This window comes from Vigna unguiculata, chromosome 6 (assembly GCF_037176805.1).
Source record: "Vigna unguiculata cultivar grain cowpea cultivar isolate G323 ecotype 2 chromosome 6, ASM3717680v1, whole genome shotgun sequence".
NCBI classification, from domain to species: Eukaryota; Viridiplantae; Streptophyta; class Magnoliopsida; order Fabales; family Fabaceae; genus Vigna; species Vigna unguiculata.
In genome coordinates this window covers 48,534,169-48,556,967 of record NC_140797.1, presented here as the reverse complement: position 1 = coordinate 48,556,967, position 22,799 = coordinate 48,534,169, and the positions used below count along the sequence as shown (strand labels likewise).

General features: G+C 33.2%; 4 protein-coding genes across 11 annotated transcripts; all 4 read left to right on the top strand.

Moving 5' to 3' along the window:
- Positions 1-1,243: 1,243 nt before the first annotated feature.
- On the top strand, positions 1,244-5,604 carry DNMT2 (DNA methyltransferase-2). The gene is made up of 10 exons (XM_028075207.2): positions 1,244-1,426; positions 1,500-1,610; positions 2,102-2,195; positions 2,278-2,396; positions 2,498-2,620; positions 3,631-3,967; positions 4,061-4,155; positions 4,720-4,782; positions 4,950-5,014; positions 5,221-5,604. The coding sequence occupies exons 1-10, from the start codon at positions 1,355-1,357 to the stop codon at positions 5,294-5,296; spliced, it is 1,155 nt and encodes a 384-aa protein (XP_027931008.2). The 5' UTR covers positions 1,244-1,354; the 3' UTR covers positions 5,297-5,604.
- A 2,273-nt stretch (positions 5,605-7,877) lies between these two features.
- Positions 7,878-15,901, top strand: MCM9 (minichromosome maintenance 9). Of its 8 annotated transcripts, none has more exons than XM_028076572.2 (20): positions 7,878-8,099; positions 8,187-8,289; positions 8,380-8,470; positions 8,568-8,706; positions 9,538-9,604; positions 9,963-10,137; positions 10,764-10,863; positions 11,121-11,218; positions 11,485-11,550; positions 12,326-12,418; positions 12,555-12,671; positions 13,140-13,212; positions 13,828-13,894; positions 14,025-14,106; positions 14,288-14,409; positions 14,486-14,553; positions 14,984-15,093; positions 15,180-15,227; positions 15,310-15,462; positions 15,723-15,901. In XM_028076572.2, the coding sequence occupies exons 1-20, from the start codon at positions 7,885-7,887 to the stop codon at positions 15,779-15,781; spliced, it is 2,046 nt and encodes a 681-aa protein (XP_027932373.2). In that variant the 5' UTR covers positions 7,878-7,884; the 3' UTR covers positions 15,782-15,901. The 8 variants fall into 8 exon arrangements, 5 of the variants coding, with proteins under 5 accessions (XP_027932373.2, XP_027932372.2, XP_085531297.1 ...); XM_028076571.2 differs by having other exon boundaries at positions 9,960-10,137; XR_014995908.1 differs by lacking the exon at positions 15,723-15,901 and having other exon boundaries at positions 9,960-10,137; positions 14,974-15,093; positions 15,310-15,401.
- Positions 15,902-16,716: 815 nt separating this feature from the next.
- On the top strand, positions 16,717-18,687 carry LOC114188072 (putative calcium-binding protein CML13). The gene is made up of 7 exons (XM_028076578.2): positions 16,717-16,908; positions 17,136-17,259; positions 17,358-17,394; positions 17,475-17,502; positions 17,751-17,903; positions 17,974-18,076; positions 18,466-18,687. Exons 1-7 carry the CDS (start codon positions 16,906-16,908, stop codon positions 18,528-18,530), a joined length of 513 nt encoding a protein of 170 aa, XP_027932379.1. The 5' UTR covers positions 16,717-16,905; the 3' UTR covers positions 18,531-18,687.
- A 2,324-nt stretch (positions 18,688-21,011) lies between these two features.
- On the top strand, positions 21,012-22,448 carry LOC114188071 (putative F-box protein At1g32420). The gene has a single exon (XM_028076576.2). It carries the CDS (start codon positions 21,139-21,141, stop codon positions 22,339-22,341), a length of 1,203 nt encoding a protein of 400 aa, XP_027932377.2. The 5' UTR covers positions 21,012-21,138; the 3' UTR covers positions 22,342-22,448.
- The last annotated feature ends 351 nt before the right edge of the window (positions 22,449-22,799 follow it).

Genomic DNA, 22,799 nt, shown 5'->3' with positions numbered 1-22,799 from the left:
CTTTTCGTACAATGTTTTAGTATTTAGTAATCATCCAATGGGATGTATCTCTCATGTACCTCGAATTTGATCATATGTTACAAAAATTAACCCTTATTTGCACTAGGTATATGACTTACAAAAAAGGCAAAACCAGATAGGCAAATAAGGGATTAATAAACAATTAAGTGGAGAGGTGCATATTACTTTTCGTATAATTTTTTAAAATGTATTAATCAGTCATTTTTTATCATCTAATGGAATGTACTTTTTATGTATTCCGAATTTGATTAAAAGTTACAAAAATCAACCCTTATTGCTTGTACTAGGTGGCCGACTTGAAAAAAAAGAAGGCAAAACCAGATAGAAAAATATTTGGGGCAGAAAAAAAAATGGGGAGCAGCTTATTACTTTTCGTACGATTAAAATTTATTGATCAATTTTTTTATCGTCCAAAAAGATGCATTTCTTATGTTACAACAAAATTTGATTATAAGTTACAAAAATCATGCCTTATTACTTGCATCAGGTAAAATAAGTGGGACATAATATACAAATAGGTGGGAAGTAACGTGTCACTTTTCGTACACTTTTTTGAAATTTACTAATTAATATTTTTTTTATCATTCGAAGGGATGTACCGCCTTATGTACCCTAAATATTATTATAAGTTACAAAAATCAACCTTTATGGCTTGAACTAGGTGGCGGCTAACTTGAGAAAATAAAAAGCTGAACTACATTTCTAAATAAGTGGGGTACAAAGAACAAATAAGTGAGAAACTATATATTACTTTACTAACAATTTTTAAAATTTACTAATCAATTTTTTTCTTTATCATCTCATAAATGTATCCCTTATGTATCCCGAATTTAATTTTAAGTTACAAAAATCAACCCTTATTATTTGCACTAGCCAACTGGCCTAAAAAGACAAATCAGTGAGACAATGAGACATAATAAACAGAGGATTGCATATTACTTTTCATATAATTTTTTAAAATTTATTAATTAATTTCTTTCTATTAATATCTTTTATGTACCCTGAATTTGATTATAAGTTATAAAATTCAACCATTTGTACTAAGTGGCAGACATGTATTATTCAAAAACTTTTAATATTTAAACACGCTGAAAAAAGGATAAGATTGACAAAGATATGATAGAAAAAAAAAATTTAATTGAACACAAAAACGAGAGTAACAGAGAAGAAATGTATATATATATATTTTTTAATTAACGGTTTATTGATTTCAAGAACTTGCAATAACCCTAGGTTATCATTTATTGGCAGGAGGCAAACAGGGATTTTTTGTTATATCATTCGTATTTTTGATTGGTAAAAAGCAATTGATAGATTAGAGGCATTAATCGGAATGGCGAAGGCGTTGTCCGAGGCACACGGTTGCCGGAGAGTGTTGGAGTTTTACAGTGGAATCGGCGGCATGGTATTCACTTCATCTACGGAAGCAAGTCTTTTTGCTTAAATTTCATATGCTAATGTTGTCAGTGTTTGTTTAGAGGTACTCTCTGATGAAGGCCCAGGTGAATGCCGAAGTGGTGGAAGCATTTGAGATTAACGACACAGCAAATGACGTTTACCAACATAATTTTGGTCATCGTCCTTTTCAGGTTTCCTTTGTTGTTTTTTTGAATTTAAATTGTTGATTTGAAGTTCTGTTCACCTATTAGTTTCTTGCTTATTCCATTAGCTGAATGCTGTTGGTTTTTTGCTTATTTACTTATACTAGCAGTAGTTCCTCAATTTTGTATGCATTCTGTGAAAGTTTAAATTCGTCCAGAATAAATTGGCTTTACTCCAACTCTAAGTTGATAAGATAAGCTAAAACAAACCCTTGTTTTCATTTCATCTTGTCAGTCAGGGGTCCTTTTTAACCCTCTAGGGTCTGTATACTGGTGAAAAGTTTGAATAGTTTGTACGAGATCCTAGGTTGAAAACTTGTTGCCGCCAGTGTACGCCCAAAAAATCTAGGTTCTTTTTGGAGTTTGGCTTTGTCATAATCGTCAAACTAGATGAATTTGCACTTTACATGATGTCCCAGACAAAGATAAAACATGAAATGATCAGGCTTATCTGGATTAACTTGTGCTTGTTGATTTAGGGAAATATTCAATGCCTGACTGCTGCTGATCTGGACAAGTATGGTGCCGATGCATGGCTTCTTTCTCCTCCTTGCCAACCTTATACACGACAAGGTGAGTTTTTCTTCTTCCCATATTATGGGTTATCTTTTTCTTTCTTTGTTTGGAAAAAAGTTACTCAATAATCCTGTGCTAGGCCTTCAGAAGGACACTGGAGATGCCCGAGCATTTTCTTTTCTTCAGATTCTTGAGCTCTTGCCATTTCTATCGAAGCCTCCAAGTATGTTATTTGTTGAAAATGTTGTTGGATTTGAGGTTTGTCTTGTTTGAACTCAGTTATTAGCCAAGACTCCAAATTATTTTCATTTATTATTTCTTCTATTAATTTTTTTTCCTGTTTTCTTCCTTGGCTACAGACATCTGATACACATGCAAAACTGGTCGACATATTGGAAAAGACAGATTTTATCACACAGGAGTTCATTCTGACCCCTTTACAGTTTGGAATCCCATATTCCAGGCCTCGTTATTTTTGTCTGGTAGTGTTCTTGATCCTTGGCATAGTCTTTTCTGTTGGGATTTATTTTTTATTATCGAGGAATCGTCTGGAAATAGGCAATATATTTTGGAATATGATCATAAAACTGTGATTTTATGCGAACGTGCTTACTTTTCTTAATTGTTTTAAAATTTATATTCTAGTGTTTATGTTCTCTGCTTTATCTGGAATGAAATGAAAATTTGTTGGGGCCTCTAACAGAGGTATTCAGAGCGTTTCTTATGGAAGCCTTCTTGTTGACTTAAGCTGTGTTCACCTTTTATATTTAAGTTTGTCATCCAAATATCTAATACAGTTGTTCGACTTACTTGGAGTATGGACCTCATGACCTAGTGGCGTATGTGTCATCAACATCAAATTACAATAACTTTTGTTTTTACAAATGAAATAACAAACAGTGGGTCCTCAGCTGGGATTAATTAATTCTAATACCGGATCTACTATTCTGGCATGTTTAAACAATACTATGCTTTCAAATTATTCCTTCTACCTCAGAGAAGATGCTTTCTGTTTTGGTATGTTGATTTAGAGCTACAATTTGGAAAACAGAGAAAAAGAAGATACTTAATTATAAAGTTGTCTGATAGGTTTTCCTGAATAGCCATATATATATTGGGTGTTTATTCAGATTATATTAATTTATAGCTGAGTGCAAATATAAAATAAAGATAAACATTGGTTAAAAAGCTTTTGCAAAGTCTTTCAATTGGATTGAATAACTTCAAGAGGTGGTTGGAGTAAGATTTCTGTAGAGGTAACTGTATTGAGTTATAGTGCTGGTCTGGTGATGTTGTTGGTGTTTCCATTGCACTTTAATCTCTACAATTCTTGTTAATCACTCGACTCGATTTGCAAATTACATACAGATGGTGGTACAAAAACAGATGTAGTCATACTAATATCATCAATTAGGATTATTGCTAGTTGATTTGTAAACCTGTAATGTAAATATGTTTGTAACTGTTGACTTTACGTGTATAATTTTTTCAGGCTAAGAGGAAAACTTCATCTTTTGTAAATGAATATTTAAACCGCCAGCTGATTCAGTATCCGGGGCCATTATTTGAGTACTTTGATACAGTGATTGATGATGATGATTCGTCAAAAGAGGACAGACATAAGTTGTTGCAGTCGTGTCAACCTATTGAGAAATTTCTTGAATTGAAGAAACCTGAAAATGATATAGCTGTTGAAGCTGCTGCTTTAATGAATGGTTTGTCTAATGATGTTCCTAGGACTTCGGGAAAAACTAATGGTCATGAATATGGATCTTTGGATCAATATTATGTTCAGCCAAGCTTGATAGAACGGTGGGGAAGTGCTATGGGTATCCTTGCCTCAGTAATTTGGTTACATCATATTTGAACCATGCTATAATATGACCACTGTATTTCCCATCCCATTCCTTAAAAGAGCTTAGATGTTGTCTATCCTGATTCAAAGCGCTGCTGCTGTTTCACAAAAAGTTATTACAGATACGTGAAGGGAACTGGATCCCTTTTGGCAACTGTCCAGGTAGGGATTCTATTTTGTGCAAGTCTTTCTTCGTCATATTGCTTAATATATTTACGTAACACTACAATTTATTTGTTATTGAGTCACTGAGATGCTTTACTCTCTATGCTCTATAGTCATCGTTTCATCTTATGTTTGGTATCTGCTCTCTGTTGCTAAATTGATGACAAAACTTGGAATGACTACCTGTGGTTGATGAAAGTTTCTTGCTCATTAACATAAAATCCCGGTGGTTCTTTTTTATCATAATTGAGATATAATATATAATACAATATAACATTTCTATGATACTAAAGAATATGTTTCTTGACTTGACATTCACCTTTTCAAATCACCATTTAATTTCCATATTTTTTCTTTTCGAGAAAACTATCCTGATAAGGACTATAAAACTATTTTCTTATAATTGATCTTGGGGCAATTGAGTAAATAAACTTAACAAACCCAACGTTTTATTTTTGTTTGGGGAGGGATCGTTGGGTAACTATTTGATAGCAATTCCATTGATCTTGAGACTGGTTTCACTCTTTGTTTTCCTCACCAAATCAGCATTTAAATGTGCAGCCGATGAAGAGGGACAAAAATTCACTGAAGGATCAATGTCTGAGATATTTTACCCCGAGAGAGGTTGGTGGATTTTCTTTATTTTCAAATATTTATATTATTTTGAGTCAATATTTTATACACTTGCAAGAATACTTGCATGTGAATGTATGTGTTTCAGTGTCTGAAGTTTTCGTCTTGACTTCCGTGCATCTTACTAATCTATATTGTATTTGTCATCATATACATAGGTTGCCAACCTACACTCTTTTCCTGAAGAATTTGAGTTTCCGGAGCACGTTAGTCTCAAGCAAAGGTATCACATTTATTGTATTGAATAATATTTTTGCATTCCTACAGAAGAATCCCTTATTTTAACTTTTAGTGGTGTTTAGTTGTTTGATTTATTAATTCCTAATACTCTGTTTTACACTATTAATTGGTCAGATTGCTGAGTTACATGCTTTCGTGTATTTATTGCTTGTGTTTTTGATTATACTACTGATAGTTTTTCTTTTATAGGTATGCCTTGTTAGGGAACAGTTTAAGCATAGCAGTTGTTGCTCCCTTACTTAAGTATCTTTTCACCGAACCTTAATCATTTACAATCGCGACATCCATTCAACAGAAGCATATAGATATTTCATAGGCCCGTGTCCTATAATTTTGCTATGATAATGAGATCATGTATTATAATGCTGTGAGTTCGTGTGTCGATCATAGCGATCCAACACTCACACGAGTTTGGCCACTTCAGAATTCAAATGTAGTTTACTAATGAGGGACACAAGATGTAAATGAAATTTGGGAGAGATTCAAAATGTACTTATCCGGCATCTTGTAGAAATGATAGCATCTTGTATCAAATTTGAGAAAGTATGCTGTTAAATTTAAGTGTTTTTTAAAGCTGATTTGCTGATGGTTTACAATGAATGGTTTCTTGCTGTACACTTGATTTTGCTACGTTGTTATACATAATGTTTCAGAATCGTATAACAAGTGATTCTGCGAAACACATATTGATATTGTTGCTGGTTCCGTATAAAAAAATTGCATACTGATAATGTCTCTTTAATATCATAAATGTGCGATGTTAAGTTGAAAGTTCCTTCGTAGGAATCGATAGTTAACAGCTTTTACTTCGCTAGCTAGGGTACAGAGTATTTTAAAATATATTTAAATATAATTTTAGTGTCTCTAAATATTATAATCTTTAATGGTTAAGGTTATAATTTAACAAAGGAAATGGTCTTTTGTAATTTTATCCCACATAATCTTCACTGTTAGTGAGCAAATGTCTCGAAAATATGAAAATATATATTTAGGTTGTTTAGTTTGAGGCAAATTATAATAACAAGACACGTCTTTACAAATTTTAATATTTATTAAATTTTGTTGGTGTACCGGAAATTTTCATATTTTTTTGTTGTCTCATATTTTACTTAGAAATGTGATCATTTTATTAATATAAATTGGTAATGTAAAAGATAAATACCTTTTATTGTTTTATTGAAAATGTATTGAATAATAAGGAGAGTCTCATGTGATGATGATAGATACAGTTATTTGGTCACTCTTCTTTTATATCAAAAAATGTTTAGTTTTGTTAACGTGATAGTTGAACTTATAACATTTCTGATCTTTTACTTCTCAATTGTTAGTGATGGAAGTTGAATTCACAACTTCTTCCACTTTCTTTTCCAACTTTAGGTCACCGTAAATGATGATTAAGGAACATTGTGCCCTTATCATTTACCACATTTTCAACAGAAATGATAAAATTTTACATTAATCTTTGTATCATCTTTATATTAATCACAAAAATTCACATCTCCTAACATATGGACAAGAAATAAACAATATAATAGTCATATCAAGTCAGTAAAGAAATCAATCTTTATATTTATAGTAAATAAACATATATATATATATATATATATATATATATATATATATATACTCCCATTTTGTGTTATCATTATTATCTTTATATTATTAATTAATCTTATGCAATAAAATCTATTTTAAATAAGTTGGAGTTCTACCTATCACTACATGTTTTTCTAAGTCGAAAATTATGACTTATTTTAGGGTAGGTCAACATCTCCTCTATTAGTATACAACTCAAAATTTGATCCACAGTACTTATTTTAAGGTAGGTCAAAATCCATCACTACAACGGAAGTCTGAGGATTTATTTTAAAATAAATTAAAATCTGACCTCTTAGTACATAACTCTAAAGTCTTTAAGCAATAAAACTTATTTTAACTTAAAATCCTACTTATTGCCATACAATCCCAATGTTTATAATCAATAAAACTTTATTAAAGAAGATCAAATGATACTTATTACTAGACAGAACTTCAAGCCTTAAACAATAAGACTTTTCCTAAAATTAAGTCAATCACATCTATCATTATACACAAAATAAAAAATTACAAGTAAAATAAATAAATTATCACATAGAGAAAGTGAAAAAAAAAATACTAATGGACAATGAAAAGAAAACCATAAAGATGATTAGTGATGAATTGTGTGTGGAATATTTAATTAACCCTTAAAAATGTCACACTAAATATATTTTCTCTTTTCATATCTCTCAATTTCAGTTCTATTTTTTCCTTTCGAGTATTGAGTTTTTATATGGAACCATTAAAATGAAGGGTGTGTTTATTCAACGTTAAAGAATTAATTTCAGAAGAATCAACTTTTCAAAAGTAAAAATTAATCGTTTCTAAATCAACGTAAATCTTTTATTCTTTAATTGATTTTAAAAACAAAACACATACTAGTTTCACATTAAAAAATTAATTATAATTAATTTGACGTCAAGTTGATGCATAACCAATCGCCCACTAAATTGTTCTTATCATTTTCCTTTACCAATTAACGTTAGTTTCAGTGACTTCTTATTCACTAAATTGTTCTATCATTTTTACTTTATGAAGCGAAACGGCAATGGTTAGAGATTAAATTAAAAGCAAAAGATGTCTTTGATGAATAAAAATAATAGAACACTGAAGTGAAAAAAATAAAAATATAAGAATTAAAGTGTAATCGCTTTTTATTATTATTTTTTAAATATTTAAAGGGATTAATGATATATGGAAAATACTCGGATAAATTTTAGACATTGATAGTTTAAATAGCATGAAGAAAGAGTTTGACATGTCACAAAAGAAAAAATGTCAAACATTGAAATGTGGCGCGCCCGATGTTTTCCCTCCCAAAGGAGTGGGAGTGTGCAGAGCAGAGAAGCATGGTTCATGGAGAACAACATCGCTGATCCAGATTACTTCCGGAAGCCACTGGTCTCCTTTCTCGAACGCCACCATTCCGACCAGATCCACTCCATTGTTTCTTCTCCCGATTCCGACCTTCACTTCCCTCTTTTCGTCGAGTACTACTACGATATCGTTATGCAATTTATACCTTTTTCATTTGTTTTCTTACTGCAAGATTAACCAGCCTTCTTTTCCTTATTCAGTTTTGCAGAACTGTTTGATGAGGAAACTCACGTTGCTTGTCTCCTCTTTGTTCAACCCAATACCTATTTGCGAGTATTCGACGCGGCTGCCATTTCGGCCCAGGTCCGCACTTCTCTCTTTTGTTTGTTTATTTTGATTTGGAAGAGTAAAGGTGGAATCTTGACTTCTTTTTTGTGTTGTGGGTCGTGTTAGCAAGCCGTATTGGCGGATGGTAAGAAAGGGGTGGAGAAAAAGTCCATTCATGTTCGTATTAATACCTGTGGCTCATTCCTTGAATTCCCTGGTCTGCTTTTGCTCTCTAGTTGTTTGTCTCAATCCCCTTATGAATCCTGAGCTCAAATCTTGATTGATTCGTGTGAGTTTTATTTTGACGGAATCAGAAACTTTTCCAAGCATTGGACGTGTTCGCGTGGAGCACCATGGAATTCTTCTCACTCTCAAAGGGATAGTGATTAGGTCTGGAGCAATCAAGATGCATGAAGGGGAGAGGACGTACATGTGTCACAAATGCAAAAACAGGTGTCTCCTACTTCATAATTTGTCTGGCTAGGATATCATGGATAATTCCTCTTTGTCAGAATGTTTGAAATATCATCTGTACTAGTAATATTAACTATTGCGATGTTCTAATAAAGGCTTTACTGCACTATTTTTTCTTAACAATTTATGCTACATACTCAATTCCAATGCACTCACTCACCCTGTTTCACAACCTTAGCTCTCTGTATGTCATTGTACGTTATTAGTGTTTGGGTGGGAACCCTTTGGCTGTGCATCACTCCAGGCCTTTCTCTTGTTGATGGGGAGCTTTTCGAGTTTTCCAAGGGTATTATCAGTATGTATAGGAACAGGTGGTTTCCTGTTTTTCTTCTGTGTCACAAATTCCCATAAGTTTACTTTTTATTTTTCAAAACCCTTAATGAATGGATTGTTAAACTCCTACCAGGACAGGAGAAGCCTTTATTTTTTCCTAGGTAAGTGTTAAACTTGTCAAGAAGTCAAACGATCTCTTAAAAATCATTGAATCAGTCATTCAACTATGTCATATATAGCTAGCTTAATGAGTATATGGTGTTTACCCTAGAATGAGGAAAAAGCTGGATGTTATGAACAACTAAACATTAGCTCTAATACCAGTAACTGAATTAGCTGCACACTTTTAATTGTTGCACTACAGGCTGTAATTAATTTCTCATGCTATGTGTGTGCACATGTGCATGAATTCACCTGTGTACATTCACGAATTCAATAGGTTTGACCTAGTGGGGGAGGATTTGGTAAATATATATGTTTTATGCCCATGTACGTCTAAATTTCTTTCCCACATCAGTTAACTAAGTATGTGTGCAGCTTCCCAGTACATCCTTTGGTGGAAGCTCGAAACTCCATATCATTACCTTCAATTTGCCCAATTCGGGTATGTTTTGCATCTGAGTTCTACATTTTCCTTACAATACTTGGATATTTGTTCCCCTTTCATAACCCAAAAATTAATACATAACATGGTATGCAATCATATATTGAAATATAAGATAATCAAAGTGCAGATTACAATTTGCTTGTGTCATGTGAATTGTCTTGCAAAAAGTTGAGGAATCATATGTCAACTTTCTCAATTCACGAAGCTTCCTGAAAGCTTAAATTTGATTTTTGAACTTGTATCCTTTCAATTTATGTGTTTGTTTTTATGTAAATCTGGTATTAGTATACTTTTAAATTGGCAGACTATCCTTTTCCCTTTGTTTATGTTTGTTATTTGGTGTTTATAACAGCAGAACTCCAAGCCCTGTGCAGGCACGAAATTCCAGTATGTAGAGAATACTATAGTATGCCATGATTATCAGGAGATAAAAATTCAAGAAAGTACACAGGTGCTAGGTGTTGGGGCAATTCCTCGTTCAATTCTTGTCATCCTAGAGGATGACCTCGTTGATGTTGTTAAAGCTGGAGGTATTCACTTCAAATTTTGATAACTGTTGTATCCTATACATATTGATTTGTAACATGACTTGATCTAGGGGTTATTACCAGTGAAAATTATGAGCAGGTTTCAGTATAATGTGTGGTAGCTCTAATATTAAATTTTGTTTTTCTGAAAATTTTCTTAAATTATCTGTCAACTTTATCAATATAGCATCTAATTCGTCTTATTACTAATCTACTAATAAAAAATGTACATAAACTTTTTTCTCGGAAAACTGACTCGTTAAAAAAGAAGCTACTTTTTTCACAAATGTAATTCAATATTAGGTAGTAGAACCTGAACTTTGAAACTAGTGTACTAACATCTCAATAAAACGAAAACTACAATTGATGTTAAGCTTTTAAAGCTTGGACTCAGTTCATATAATGAAGTGTAATTGAAAATTTGGGTTTGTTTATTTAATATGGCAAATAAGCTGGAACGAGAAATTAACAGGTCTGGTCCGAATAACAAATAGTTTGGTTCATTTCAACCTCTAATTCTGACCATTATAGCATGTATATTGCCAAGCGAATGAGGGGGCATATGATGAATTCATAAATGCAATATTTGATGTTTGATTATGGTGGATTTGATTCTTATTCACTTGCAGATGATGTGATTGTCTCTGGTGTCTTAACATCAAAATGGGCTCCAGAGTTGAAGGATGTGCGTTGTGACCTTGATCCTGTATTAATTGCCAACAATGTAAGGTGCAAAAGAAGTTCTCACCATTGATATCATTTTTACGATTCTCTTATAGTTTTAGGATTTTGCATTAAGGAAAACATTATAATTCTTCTGTCGGTCACACGATATATGTTTTAATATGCTTAAACAAAGCACAGATTAAGTGCTTTCAGGAATTGAACTTATGCTTTAAATTGTAGTCATCTACTATGATCCAATGGAAGGAAAGAAAGAATCTGATCAAGTTTATTTTAAATTTTTATTTTCTCATTGTTGTCAGGAGAGTCAATGAACTGAAATCAGAAATTGAAGTTTTTGATGATATTGTTATGAAATTCAAGCAGTTTTGGGCTCACTTCAAAGGTTCACCTCTAAAAGGTGGTATTTTGATACACACCTCTAGTATTGCCTGAATCAGTTAAATTCCTATTTTTTGAACCCTTTGTTCTCTACCAATATTTGTTATTTATTGTCTATAAGAAATTGGACTACACATTATTTATCACAACATTTTATTTTTTAATCCAACTATGCCCAGACTGGACATACAAATTTGGTTAATGCCTGTACATGTTTTCTGGGATGCTATAATATATGCATATTGTGTGTGATGAAAACTCTAAAGCCTTTTCAAACCGATCCAGGGAGGAATGCTATTCTGCGAGGAATTTGCCCGCAAGTATTTGGCCTTTTCACTGTTAAGTTGGCTGGTAAACACATTCACCCTAAGTTGAGTCTTATGACTATTTAAACATTCATCTTGAAATTGATTGCCTTTTCTTTTGAGGATTTTGTTTGGAATGTTTTCTTCTTGTATTAAAGAATATAGGATTCTATATATGATGAGATTCCTTGACACTGTTAATTAGATATTGTTTGATATTAATTAGATATTGTTTGATATTGTTAACAATATCTAACAATATCTTAATAATATCAAACAATATCTAAACAATATCTAACAACTTCAAATGAATATCTTGGTTCACATTGGAACCTTTGTAAGTTTATGTAAATTTTAAATTAAAACTAAATTTAACCCTAAAATGAATAGTTCAAATAGAATCAAACTTTCAATTGATCTTGGAAATGGAAATCCTAAAGATAAAGTAGTGGTCTCTTTGAATTCCATTCAAAAGAGGAACCTTATATGAGTTGTATAAGGAGGTACATTGCTTTAAAAAGAGTTTTGAGGAACTTAGTCCATGACATGACTTTAGAGGGCAACAGAATTGCATTGTGGTGGAGGCATTCAATATTATATTGAATAGAAATTCACATCCTGACATGCAATGACTAAGATAAAAATTTATGGCTCTTAGCTTTGTTAATATGAATAAGAACGAGAGGATTTGTTGTTCTCAAACAGAGAATTAGTTTTCTTTGATAAATTATCTGTGTCTTTTAACTGAAATTCCTTTTTTTTTTATGAATCACTGTCATATCTCTTTGCAAACTTCTCATATCTTTTGCTTTTGAAATCAGTTGCATTAACTCTTATTGGAGGCGTGCAACATGTCGATGCTTCTGGAACCAGGATAAGAGGGGAGTCCCACTTACTCTTGGTTGGTGATCCTGGTAAGCATTTCATTGCTATTACTATTTCTGGAACTGTGGACTTATCTGTCAGTTCTTATCATCAAATGTAGGTAAAGAAAAAAAATGTTTTACTCTTAACTTTCCCTCACATACGGACACACTGTCTTGGTTACAGGCACTGGAAAATCTCAGTTTCTGAAATTTGCTGCAAAATTGAGCAACCGCTCTGTTATTACCACTGGATTGGGAAGCACAAGTGCTGGATTGACTGTTACTGCAGTGAAGGATGGAGGTATGTTTTTCAAGCTGAAATTTTAACAGCAACAAATTCTTTTAGTCTTGTTCATACTTCGTTGTACCTATTTGTTTCTACTTTTGAATTTGTTAAAACTATTTTAAAACTATGTTCCAGTTACCCTTGAAGTCCTAGATTCTGTTGATCATTGTTGTTGAACTTTAACATGAAAGAATTGTTAGGTTGTCTTGGTTTTCTAATAATTTATTTTTGGCGTTGATACATGTCAATAAAGGACTTTTTGTTTATGCAAATGTCTTTTTATTCAATTTTATAACTTTCTTCTCATTGTGTATTGTATTCAACAATAATGGTGATGATTGTTATAGTCTCAATCTAGCATTTCAAGGGTACTTTAATTCAATTATACACAATCGTTTAATTGAATAAACAACGGGCATGGATGGATCTGCACAACTTGTAGATGGTTATACTAATAGCAAGGCTGCATTGTGGAATCCTTAGGGGAATGGATGTTGGAAGCTGGAGCTCTTGTTTTGGCAGATGGAGGATTGTGTTGCATAGATGAATTTGATAGGTAAGCTCTTGTGTAATTGCTTTGGTTTTGAAATTTCTTCTGGAGATTTAGTCCTTTACCAAATGTTGTATATGGTATTATTATCTCAATTTTGGAGCCGAAAACTGAAGTAAAGAGCTGGATATTCATATTTGGAGGTTTAAATCGGATATTTAATCAGGCAACTTGTGTTGGTAAGAATTATAAAACATTTTCTTTGGTTTTTCAATGCTATATTTAAAATTTGATGTTTGTGTCTATTGCTACATGCCTTCATTTCTGAAATTCCTTTGCTTAACGAAGTTTTCTTTCTCATTTTTTCATTGACGCAACACAACTTGTAGTCTCTAATAAGATATCATACCTTGTTTTGATGGGGACTAACTTTGACTTTTAACTGCACTAAGGTACTAAATTTCTTCTATTTGAAACTTGGAAGATCTGGACTAGATCTACGTTTAATTGATTATATTTTTCCAATACCTGAAAGCTTTGAGACCCTTAAGCTGGGTGGGGAAGGTTCACTAGATGCTTTCATGAAATCTTAAAGTTCTAATTTAATGGGAATTCTGGCAGAGTGTGTATTTTCATTTTGCACCCTTGCATTGGATATGTAACTAAATAATATTTTGGCAGTATGAGGGAGCATGATAGAGCAACAATACATGAAGCCATGGAGCAGCAGACAATAAGTGTTGCCAAGGTAGAATGTTTGAGTACATTATGCAAAATTTGAATGAAATTCAGCTTTCTCTACAACACAAGTAAACTGGCTACTAGCAGATCTATGGTAAAAAAATGTGGCTACTGATTTTCTGTCTTGCTTTATTCAGGCTGGTCTTGTAACAACACTCAGCACTAGAACAACTGTATTTGGTGCTACAAATCCCAAGGGACAGTATGATCCTGATCAACGTATCACTTAAGTCAACATATATTGGTTTAATACTATTTGAGATTGATGTTAAACTACAGTCCTTATTACTCTTGATGTGCAATCAAGGGCATTGTTTTCTTTCCTCTTGCTTCTAGCTTATGTCTAGAGATGTTTGCTATTGCTTCAGTTTCAATATTTGTCTGACTTAACACAAGGTAGCTCTGTCTGTCAATACAACACTCTCTGGTCCTTTATTAAGCAGGTTCGATATTGTCCTTGTTCTATTGGATACAAAAAATCCTGATTGGGATGCAGTGGTTTCATCTCATATTCTTTCTGAGGTAATATCTGTCCCTGTACAATGCATAGAGGTCACCATGTGTAAGAGTATAATACTTGTATGAAAACTATATCCAGGCAGAATCGGGTAGCACCACTAATGACGAAGATCTGGTAAATAGCTGGCCACTTGCTACACTCAAGAGGTAAGGTATGAGGCTAATGGCCACGAATAACATTGTCTTGTTTCAGTGTTATACTCTCATCTCTTGATTACATTTAAGCTGTCAGCAAATTAGGAATCTGGAATTTAAGTTTAATTTATCTGCTTGTAACTTGATATTGGGACCCATTGCCCATGATTTAATTATGTTGTCATTTTGAAATTGCTCATTGTGTTAGGCATATTAGCCAATTGCACGCTGTAATAGAGTATTGGAGTGGCCTTGGTCTATAATGGAATGCAGTGATACTAGTTCTGTGTAAAATTTAATCTACATTCAGGTTCCTTTTGTCCTGTCGGAATATGCTTTAAAATGGGATAGATCTTGTTTATTTGCAAATTTCGTAAAATTTAATATTGATGCCTTTGTAAGGAACTCTTAGTTACTTACAATAGTGAAAAGAACATTGCAGGTACATACACTATGTGAAAGAACATTTCAGACCAGTCCTAACAAGAGAGGCTGAAATAATTATATCCAGCTATTATCAACTTCAAAGGAAATCTGCAACTGATAATGCAGGTTTGACCTAGAAACCGATTGTTACATAAAGTGAGTATAATAATTGAAAGATTTATGTCATCCTTGATTACAAATTTGCAATGTAGCTAGAACAACTGTCCGCATGTTGGAAAGTTTGATACGCCTAGCACAAGGTATGTATAAGTAGTTCTGGATGAACCTTGTCAATTGAACGTATTCCTCTTATTATGTGCTTTGACTCTTTAAATGTCACAGCCCATGCAAGATTGATGTTCAGAAATGAGGTGACAAGACTAGATGCCATAACAGCTATTTTATGCATAGAATCATCCATGACTACCTCAGCTATCGTAGATTGCATTGGGAATGCTCTGCATTCCAATTTTGCTGACAACCCTGATCAGGAATGTATCCTTGCCGTCATTCTTTGCATAAATTAGCCTTACATGCATTTAATGTCACTATGACAACCAAACCTGCTCCTACAAAATGGGGTTAGTACGTGGATCAATTGATGTCATTGGGTGAGTGGGTTCAGCTGCAAAAAAACCAAAATTACATTAAAGCCACATGTGATAAGTAATGTTCTTTAGTTTACACTGAAATTTTCTTGGAACTTTTTACATGATAATATTGTTTCAACGAGATCCTTACTACCGGTAAAACAGATGCGAAGCAAGAAATATTGATCCGACAAAAATTGAATAGTGTGGAGAGTGAAGACTAAGAAAGGAAAAAGAAATGGAAGCGTCGTGTAGTATAAGTGGTTCCTTATGGTGGGCTCTGCTATTTTTGTTACAGTGGAATTGTTTACTTTAGCCTTTGGTTGAACTCTTCTGAGATGTATACTTGACACTGGATTTTAACGACAAAGTCTAGGTTTACACAAGCTATAGAATTATCTTCTTTCCTTCCTGATGTATATCATTATGAATATGTTAACAGTGTTACAAGCTATACGAATCACAACTTAATCTAAGGAAAGATTCCAGAAGTTTCACTTGGAATTTAATAAGACTATCAAGTATCAACTTGTGACAAAGTAAATTGTTTTTCCTTTCAATCATATAATTTTTATCGCCCTTAAAAATTAATAATGCAATTGCATGTGGTTGAATTCATGCTGGAATACAAGATCACGTCGAAATATTAATTATTTAACACTGTCTGAAGTAAAAATGTATAACATGTTTGATTCTAAATTGAGATAATATTTATAATTTCATAACTGATTAAGTTGAAACACCATAAGAACATTTCTGTGTTAGATTAAAAGTTATACTAAATTGTATTATTAACTTTTTTTAATAATAAATACATCTAGATACAAATTACATAATGTGTGGGTCATTAACTTTCAGAATAAATTGCTTCGGCTATGAACAAATCTTTTAAGCAGACACAACACTGTTTATTAATTAAATAAACACATGTAGTAAATTATAAATGTAGAATAGTTAAAAAATTTGAAATATTTTTTTTAAAATACTTCTAAAATGTGTGATCAATTTTTTAATATATATTTTATTATATTCTTAAAAATGTAAAGATTTAAAAAAATTATTTCTATTGTTATATTGTAATAGAGTGGTGTATGGACAAAATATAGGAGTGCATAAAGTAATTTCTAAAAATAAGTAAGGAACACCAAAAACCCAATCTAATTTAATTTTATCGAGGAAAAAAACAAAAAAGAAGGAAGATCCAAAAGAAATTTCAGGGTGCAGTGTTTCTAACCGTGTGCTTATTAAATTTCAGAGGAAACGTTGTTGAATTATCAAAAAGCGGGGAAGGGAGATTCTACGACGGTGTTTCAATTTTGGTCGTTTCGGTGCCCTGTCTCAGACAACCATGGTACGATCTCTCATCTTTACTCACTGAAACCGATACAGTAGATCATTCATCATCAGTTCTCCTACTATTCTTTTACAATTTCTTTCTCTTCTTTTCAGATATATAATACGCATAAGTCTGTAGCTTCTTTTTTTGTTTCTTGTATCAAATCTAGGGTTCAGAGCAAAAAATAATTTAAAAAAAAATTATGATGAATGAACCATTAACCTGTGCAATTCCCGTATCAGTCTTCTTTATACAGAGGGGAATCTAGGAGGTACAACACTAAACAAAGAGGACGTCATAATTTGACAACGCAGAAGAAGCAAGAAATTAGGGAAGCCTTTGAGTTATTTGATACTGATGGCTCAGGTTTTGTATCTACGCTTTAGCTTGGCATCAAAATAACACTATGGCTCAGTAATTTTTCTTTCTTTCTTTATTAAGGCTATTACTTTGATGATTTTTAGGTACTATTGATGCCAAGGAGCTGAATGTTGCCATGAGGTACTGTTGTTGTTCATAGTCTTAAAATTATTGTCCTATTATTTGGCTGCGTTGTTGCGAATGACATATTATCTTGGCAGGGCTCTTGGATTTGAGATGACCGAGGAGGTATTATACAGTAACCATTTGATTTTCTTCTGATTGAATTGAATTTTGCATGTTTTGCTTTATTTCCTTTGAGAATACCCCATTGTCATGAGGAAGGGAACCATCTGTTTTCCTCTTGTTCAGTATTAGGGAATCAATCTGTTGTAATGAAATCCAGAAGTTAGCGTTGCAGTGGTATTTCCAGATGATATGCTGTTTGTTAGAGTTCTGTTTGCATTTCTGATAGATAACCTGCCGTGTCATTTCAGCAAATTAATCAAATGATAGCAGATGTAGATAAGGATGGAAGTGGAGCGATTGATTATGATGAATTTGAGTACATGATGACTGCCAAAATAGGAGAAAGGGACACTAAGGAGGAGCTCATGAAAGCTTTCCATATTATTGATCATGATCAAAATGTAAATTTCTGCACTGCTGTATTATACATAATTTTTACATCTTGATTATAATTAATCGTGGTCTATTCAGGGAAAGATATCTGCATCAGACATCAAGCGCATTGCAAAAGAGCTGGGTCAAAATTTCACTGACAGAGAGATTCAGGAGATGGTTGATGAAGCAGACCAAGATAGTAAGTTATACCATCATATCATGGTCAACTTTCTAACTTTACAAGAAAACTTGTCACATTGTGGATTTGTATTCCGTGGTTAATTGGGTGTGGATTCATGAGCTTTAGATTATGCTAACATAATGCTGTGCATATGGAATATTATTATCATTACTTTGATTTTCTAATTGACACTGTCTGCGCTCAAGACATTAAACAGAAAATACTGTTGCAAAAAAGATTATAATGGAATTAATTATGATGAGAGGTCTTTAACTTGTATGCAAGATTTACTGAGAAAAATTACTCGTAATTTGTCACTTGACATAATTTTCTCTTGCTTTACCATTTGTCTCTGTAACTGCTTCTCATGATTTTGAGATGTATTTTTTTCCCCTCAAAATGTGCAGAGGATCGAGAGGTTAGTCCAGAGGAATTCATCACGATGATGAACAGAACTCGCTTCCATCACTAGTGATATCTATGTGGGGTTAGTTGTTATCTTTGTTTGGATGCACTTGTATGGGAAAATTAAAATTAGAATGACGAAGTTATGTATTGTACAAACTGTATGAATGATTCCAATGCTGTGATTTTGTGTATTGCCTATGAATAACATTGATGTATGCTCATATCCCGGTGTGTTCTGAATTATTTCACTTTTGTACCAAATGGGCAAACCATTGTCTACCACCCACAAACACTATCAAGATAACAATTGTTATGCAATTGGTTATTCAAAATTTGTTTTTTTATAATTTAGCAAATATAGCCCGTACAGTATCATATATCAAAGCGCTGCTCAACTGCATTTACAGAATTTATAGATACATTAAATAAAAAATAAATTAAAGGGGGTTCATGTATATTCACCTCGTTGTAAAATAACATTTTAGAAAGTTACATCTTGGTGTAAGAAGATTAAAGGCTATAATTTTGAACCCTTTTTGTTTAGAAAAACAAGGGTTTGGATTGATTTTAGAAAAAAATCCCATTCATGAATGACAGTATCAATCTTCCTTCGATCCCACTCACCTTTGTTCTTTCATGCATTCAGTATTCAATTTCAGAGCCATTGTAAGACCTGCAAGATTGCTTCGCATGGAGATATTGGGGATAACTGAAATTCAAGATGGATCTATATATCGACTCTGAAAGACAAAGGAGGATAATTGAACAATTTAGTATAAAATACAAATAAAAGAAGAGTGGAGAGTTTTAGGGAAAAAAAGAATATCATTAAAAGGAAACTTAGAAGTAATTTTTCTTCAATTTCAAATAACTTAAGCGTACCCATTAATATAATATTTTTATTCATGAACAAATTTTATTAAATATGTTTTAAGTGAATGATTATAAATTTCAACTCATTGATAGGAAACGTAGTATGTGTAGAGTGTAAGTTTAAGTGAATGATTATAAATTTATATTGACGATAGTTTTAACCAATATATTTCTGTCACCCTAATCCTAATTCTTCAAGATCCCATACTCGATGTCATTTTAATTTAATTTTTTCAAAATCTTCAATATTCAATAGTTTTATAGAAAAACATTATCTTATTTTGATATTCAATAGAAAGAATGTAATAATCATTACAAATAAAAGTAGTAAACAAATAAACAAATTTCACAACTTTTAACTTTTTTTTTTACTTAATTAACTGGAAGTACATTTTCTAATATTACTTTTAGCTTATATTTGTTTTTCTTTGTTTATTGGAAAAGAGGGACATAAGGAATTTAATGTGGAGTGATGAAATGCGTAGAGATCGAAAAGAACACCAACGGTGAAAGTACTTTGCTGAATTAGCACTAATAGTGAGAGATTGAAAAACGTAATGTTGTAAGTACTGCGTTAAGTACCATGTTAAGTATCTGTTTGGGGAGTATGTTCTCAAGAATGAAACTCATAAGATATGAAGGGGGGCGGTAGAACATGAGGTTTAATTTGATGCAAAGTAAAGAATCTTACTTAGGTTTGATATGCTGCAAATCCTCTTGAAAAAAAGAGATATTTTCGAAAACATGAATACACGTGGTACATGACTGTCGTCAGCTCATGTGGTAAGGTGTTGGGTTAAGTCTTAGGTGAGTCCTTCCTTAACATCAGGGTGTGTTTGGATATGTAGATGCTAGAAAGAGTTATTTTTGCTTGGTTGTGAATTTACCATCTTGAATTAATTTTAGATGTCTCCGGTATAAAAGCAAGCATGCACTCAAATGATTTGCGAGATGAGAAGATGAATTTGTGAGAAAGTGAAAATGAGGAGCTTAGTAAGGGAAGACAGCTCACTCATTATGAAATTACTTTTTTAACCTCAATGATTTTTCACTTGTTTACTATGCATAACATGTGGTTTTATTGCTTTTCTACTTGGCATGACATGCAGATGCACCATGAAGATATGGCTGACCAGATTCCTGAAAACACATTGTACACTGGAGATTCCTTCTTCCATGCATTGATCCATGCACCATGCAGATATGCCTGACCAGATTGTTGAAGACATACTGTACACCGGAGATATTTTGTTTCATGAATGGATCAAAGGTGATAGATAATAGTCTAAATTTTGAATGTTGTAAACTATATTAAATGCATGCCTATAATTTACAATTAATTACATTTTATTTTAAATTATCTTATGATATAAAAATAATCTTTCATTTTATCACTTAATTTTTTTTAATCTATCACATTATTCATTAATTTTTAGGTTTCATCTTATATCCCTTCTCACCATAATCCAAACATTTTCATTTTCACTATTTTTTTTTTCATCAAACTCATTCAAATCCATTCTTCAAAATAAAAAAACAAACAAACACAAACTAAAGAATAATTATTATAAAAAATAATAAACATATCTTAAATATGAATTCATAATTAAATACGTAATATGTGGGTGTGCTTTTTATTTGGTAGAAGGGAATGGATAAATTTTTCTATTAGGTTTAGGTGTATATATAATGGGGTGTGAAGTTAGAGGGTGCAGAAAGTGCAGGAAACGAGAGAGAATCGAAAGCATGGAAATGGCGAGAGAATTCAGAGAATTGTTTTGAATTGGAGAAGGAGAAGAATGCAGAGATCGGAAATGGTTGAGGGAAAGAGAGAGAAGGAGGTTCTGCCATTGGATGTTGTAATAAACATTCTGAAGAGGGTTCCGGTGAAATCCCTAATGCGCTTCAAATGCGTCTCAAAAGAGTGGTTAAAGCTCTTAGAAAGAAGCCCTTTCTTCACCAAACAGCAGCTGGAGTACTCCACCGGCAACAACGCCCTTCTCCTCCTCCAACGCGTCCACCGACAACCGCAACCCGACCCCTTCTCCACCTGTCTCATCGGACCCCACCACCACCACCTCATCGATGAATCCCATCTCTCCGACATTGTTTCCCCTGCCGCTAAGATCCTCGCCTCCTGCAACGGCCTCCTATGCCTCCGCCACACCACCGCCCTCTCCATCCTCAATCCGGCCACCCGTCAAATCAGACAGGTTCCCATCGAAAACCTTTCAGCCTTCAACTACGTCGGATTTGGGTTCAGCCCCCTCGCCGACGATTACAAAATCGTCCGAATCTCCATGTGCATCTTTGCCCCGGATAACCAGGTTGTCGTTCTCGACAACGTTAGGGTTGAACGGGTGGAGGTCTATTCTTTAGCTTCAGGCTTCTGGAAGGAAATCGACGCCGCCAAGTTGCAACCCCTGTGTATTGTCTCTAGTTCCGTGGCCATCACTGGTAGTATATTTTGGCTTGCCACCAAGACTTCTGATTCTGACACTGATTCTGAATTTGTGGTTTCATTCGACATTGGAAGGGATTTGTTTACTTTGGTGAACGGCCCTCCGTTTCAACATTCATCCTCTCATCCCTACAGCAACAACGTTCTTGCGGTTCACAACGATAAACTTGCGATGTTTCGACACTACATTGTTGGGGCCTTTGAGTCTTGTTGGTTTGATTTGTGGGTGTTAGAAGATTTACATGGTGATTATAATAATAATACATGCGATGGCGTTGGTGGGAGTTGGGTGAAGATGTACAGTGTGGGGCCATTTTCGAGGATTGTTTATCCTTTAAGCCTTTGGGGTGATGAGATTGTGTGCCGGGAAGAGTTGTCTGGACAGGAGAATGATTTCAGAGGAGTGGAAACTCTTCTGGCTCTCTTCAATCCTCTCACTAAAGAACTCAAGAATCTGCCAGCTCATAGAGATGAGTTTTTTTATGTTCCCTTCACCTATTCCCAGAGTCTTGTTCCAGTTCCAAATCTTCTTCAGCATTAACACTAGTGTGTTCATCTTTCATTTTGCTGTTTCTTATCATAGATACTTATATCAGTGATGTCTTCTTTTATGATCCATAATGAATGTGTAGGTCCTTTTGCATTCAATCTTTTTTGTTTTCATTTCCTTCATGAAAACACATCACTACAGCACAAACGTTAATTAACGATTAACGGAGTACTTCATGTTTTTTTTATATTAAATATCAATGATGAGTAACTGGATTTTTTACTTAAACACTAATCTATTCTCGCAAATTAATTATGTATGTTTGTAAGTTTAACATTTTTCTTTTTATATATATGGCTTAAATTCTATCTGAGTTATTTTTATATATCATTTATACTTAATTTTTTTTTTCAATATATTTACAAAACTATTTCAATAATTTGATTCTTTACAAAAGTTATCTTTAATACAATCACGCTGGTTCCGGTTTTTTAAAAACCGAAATTTTA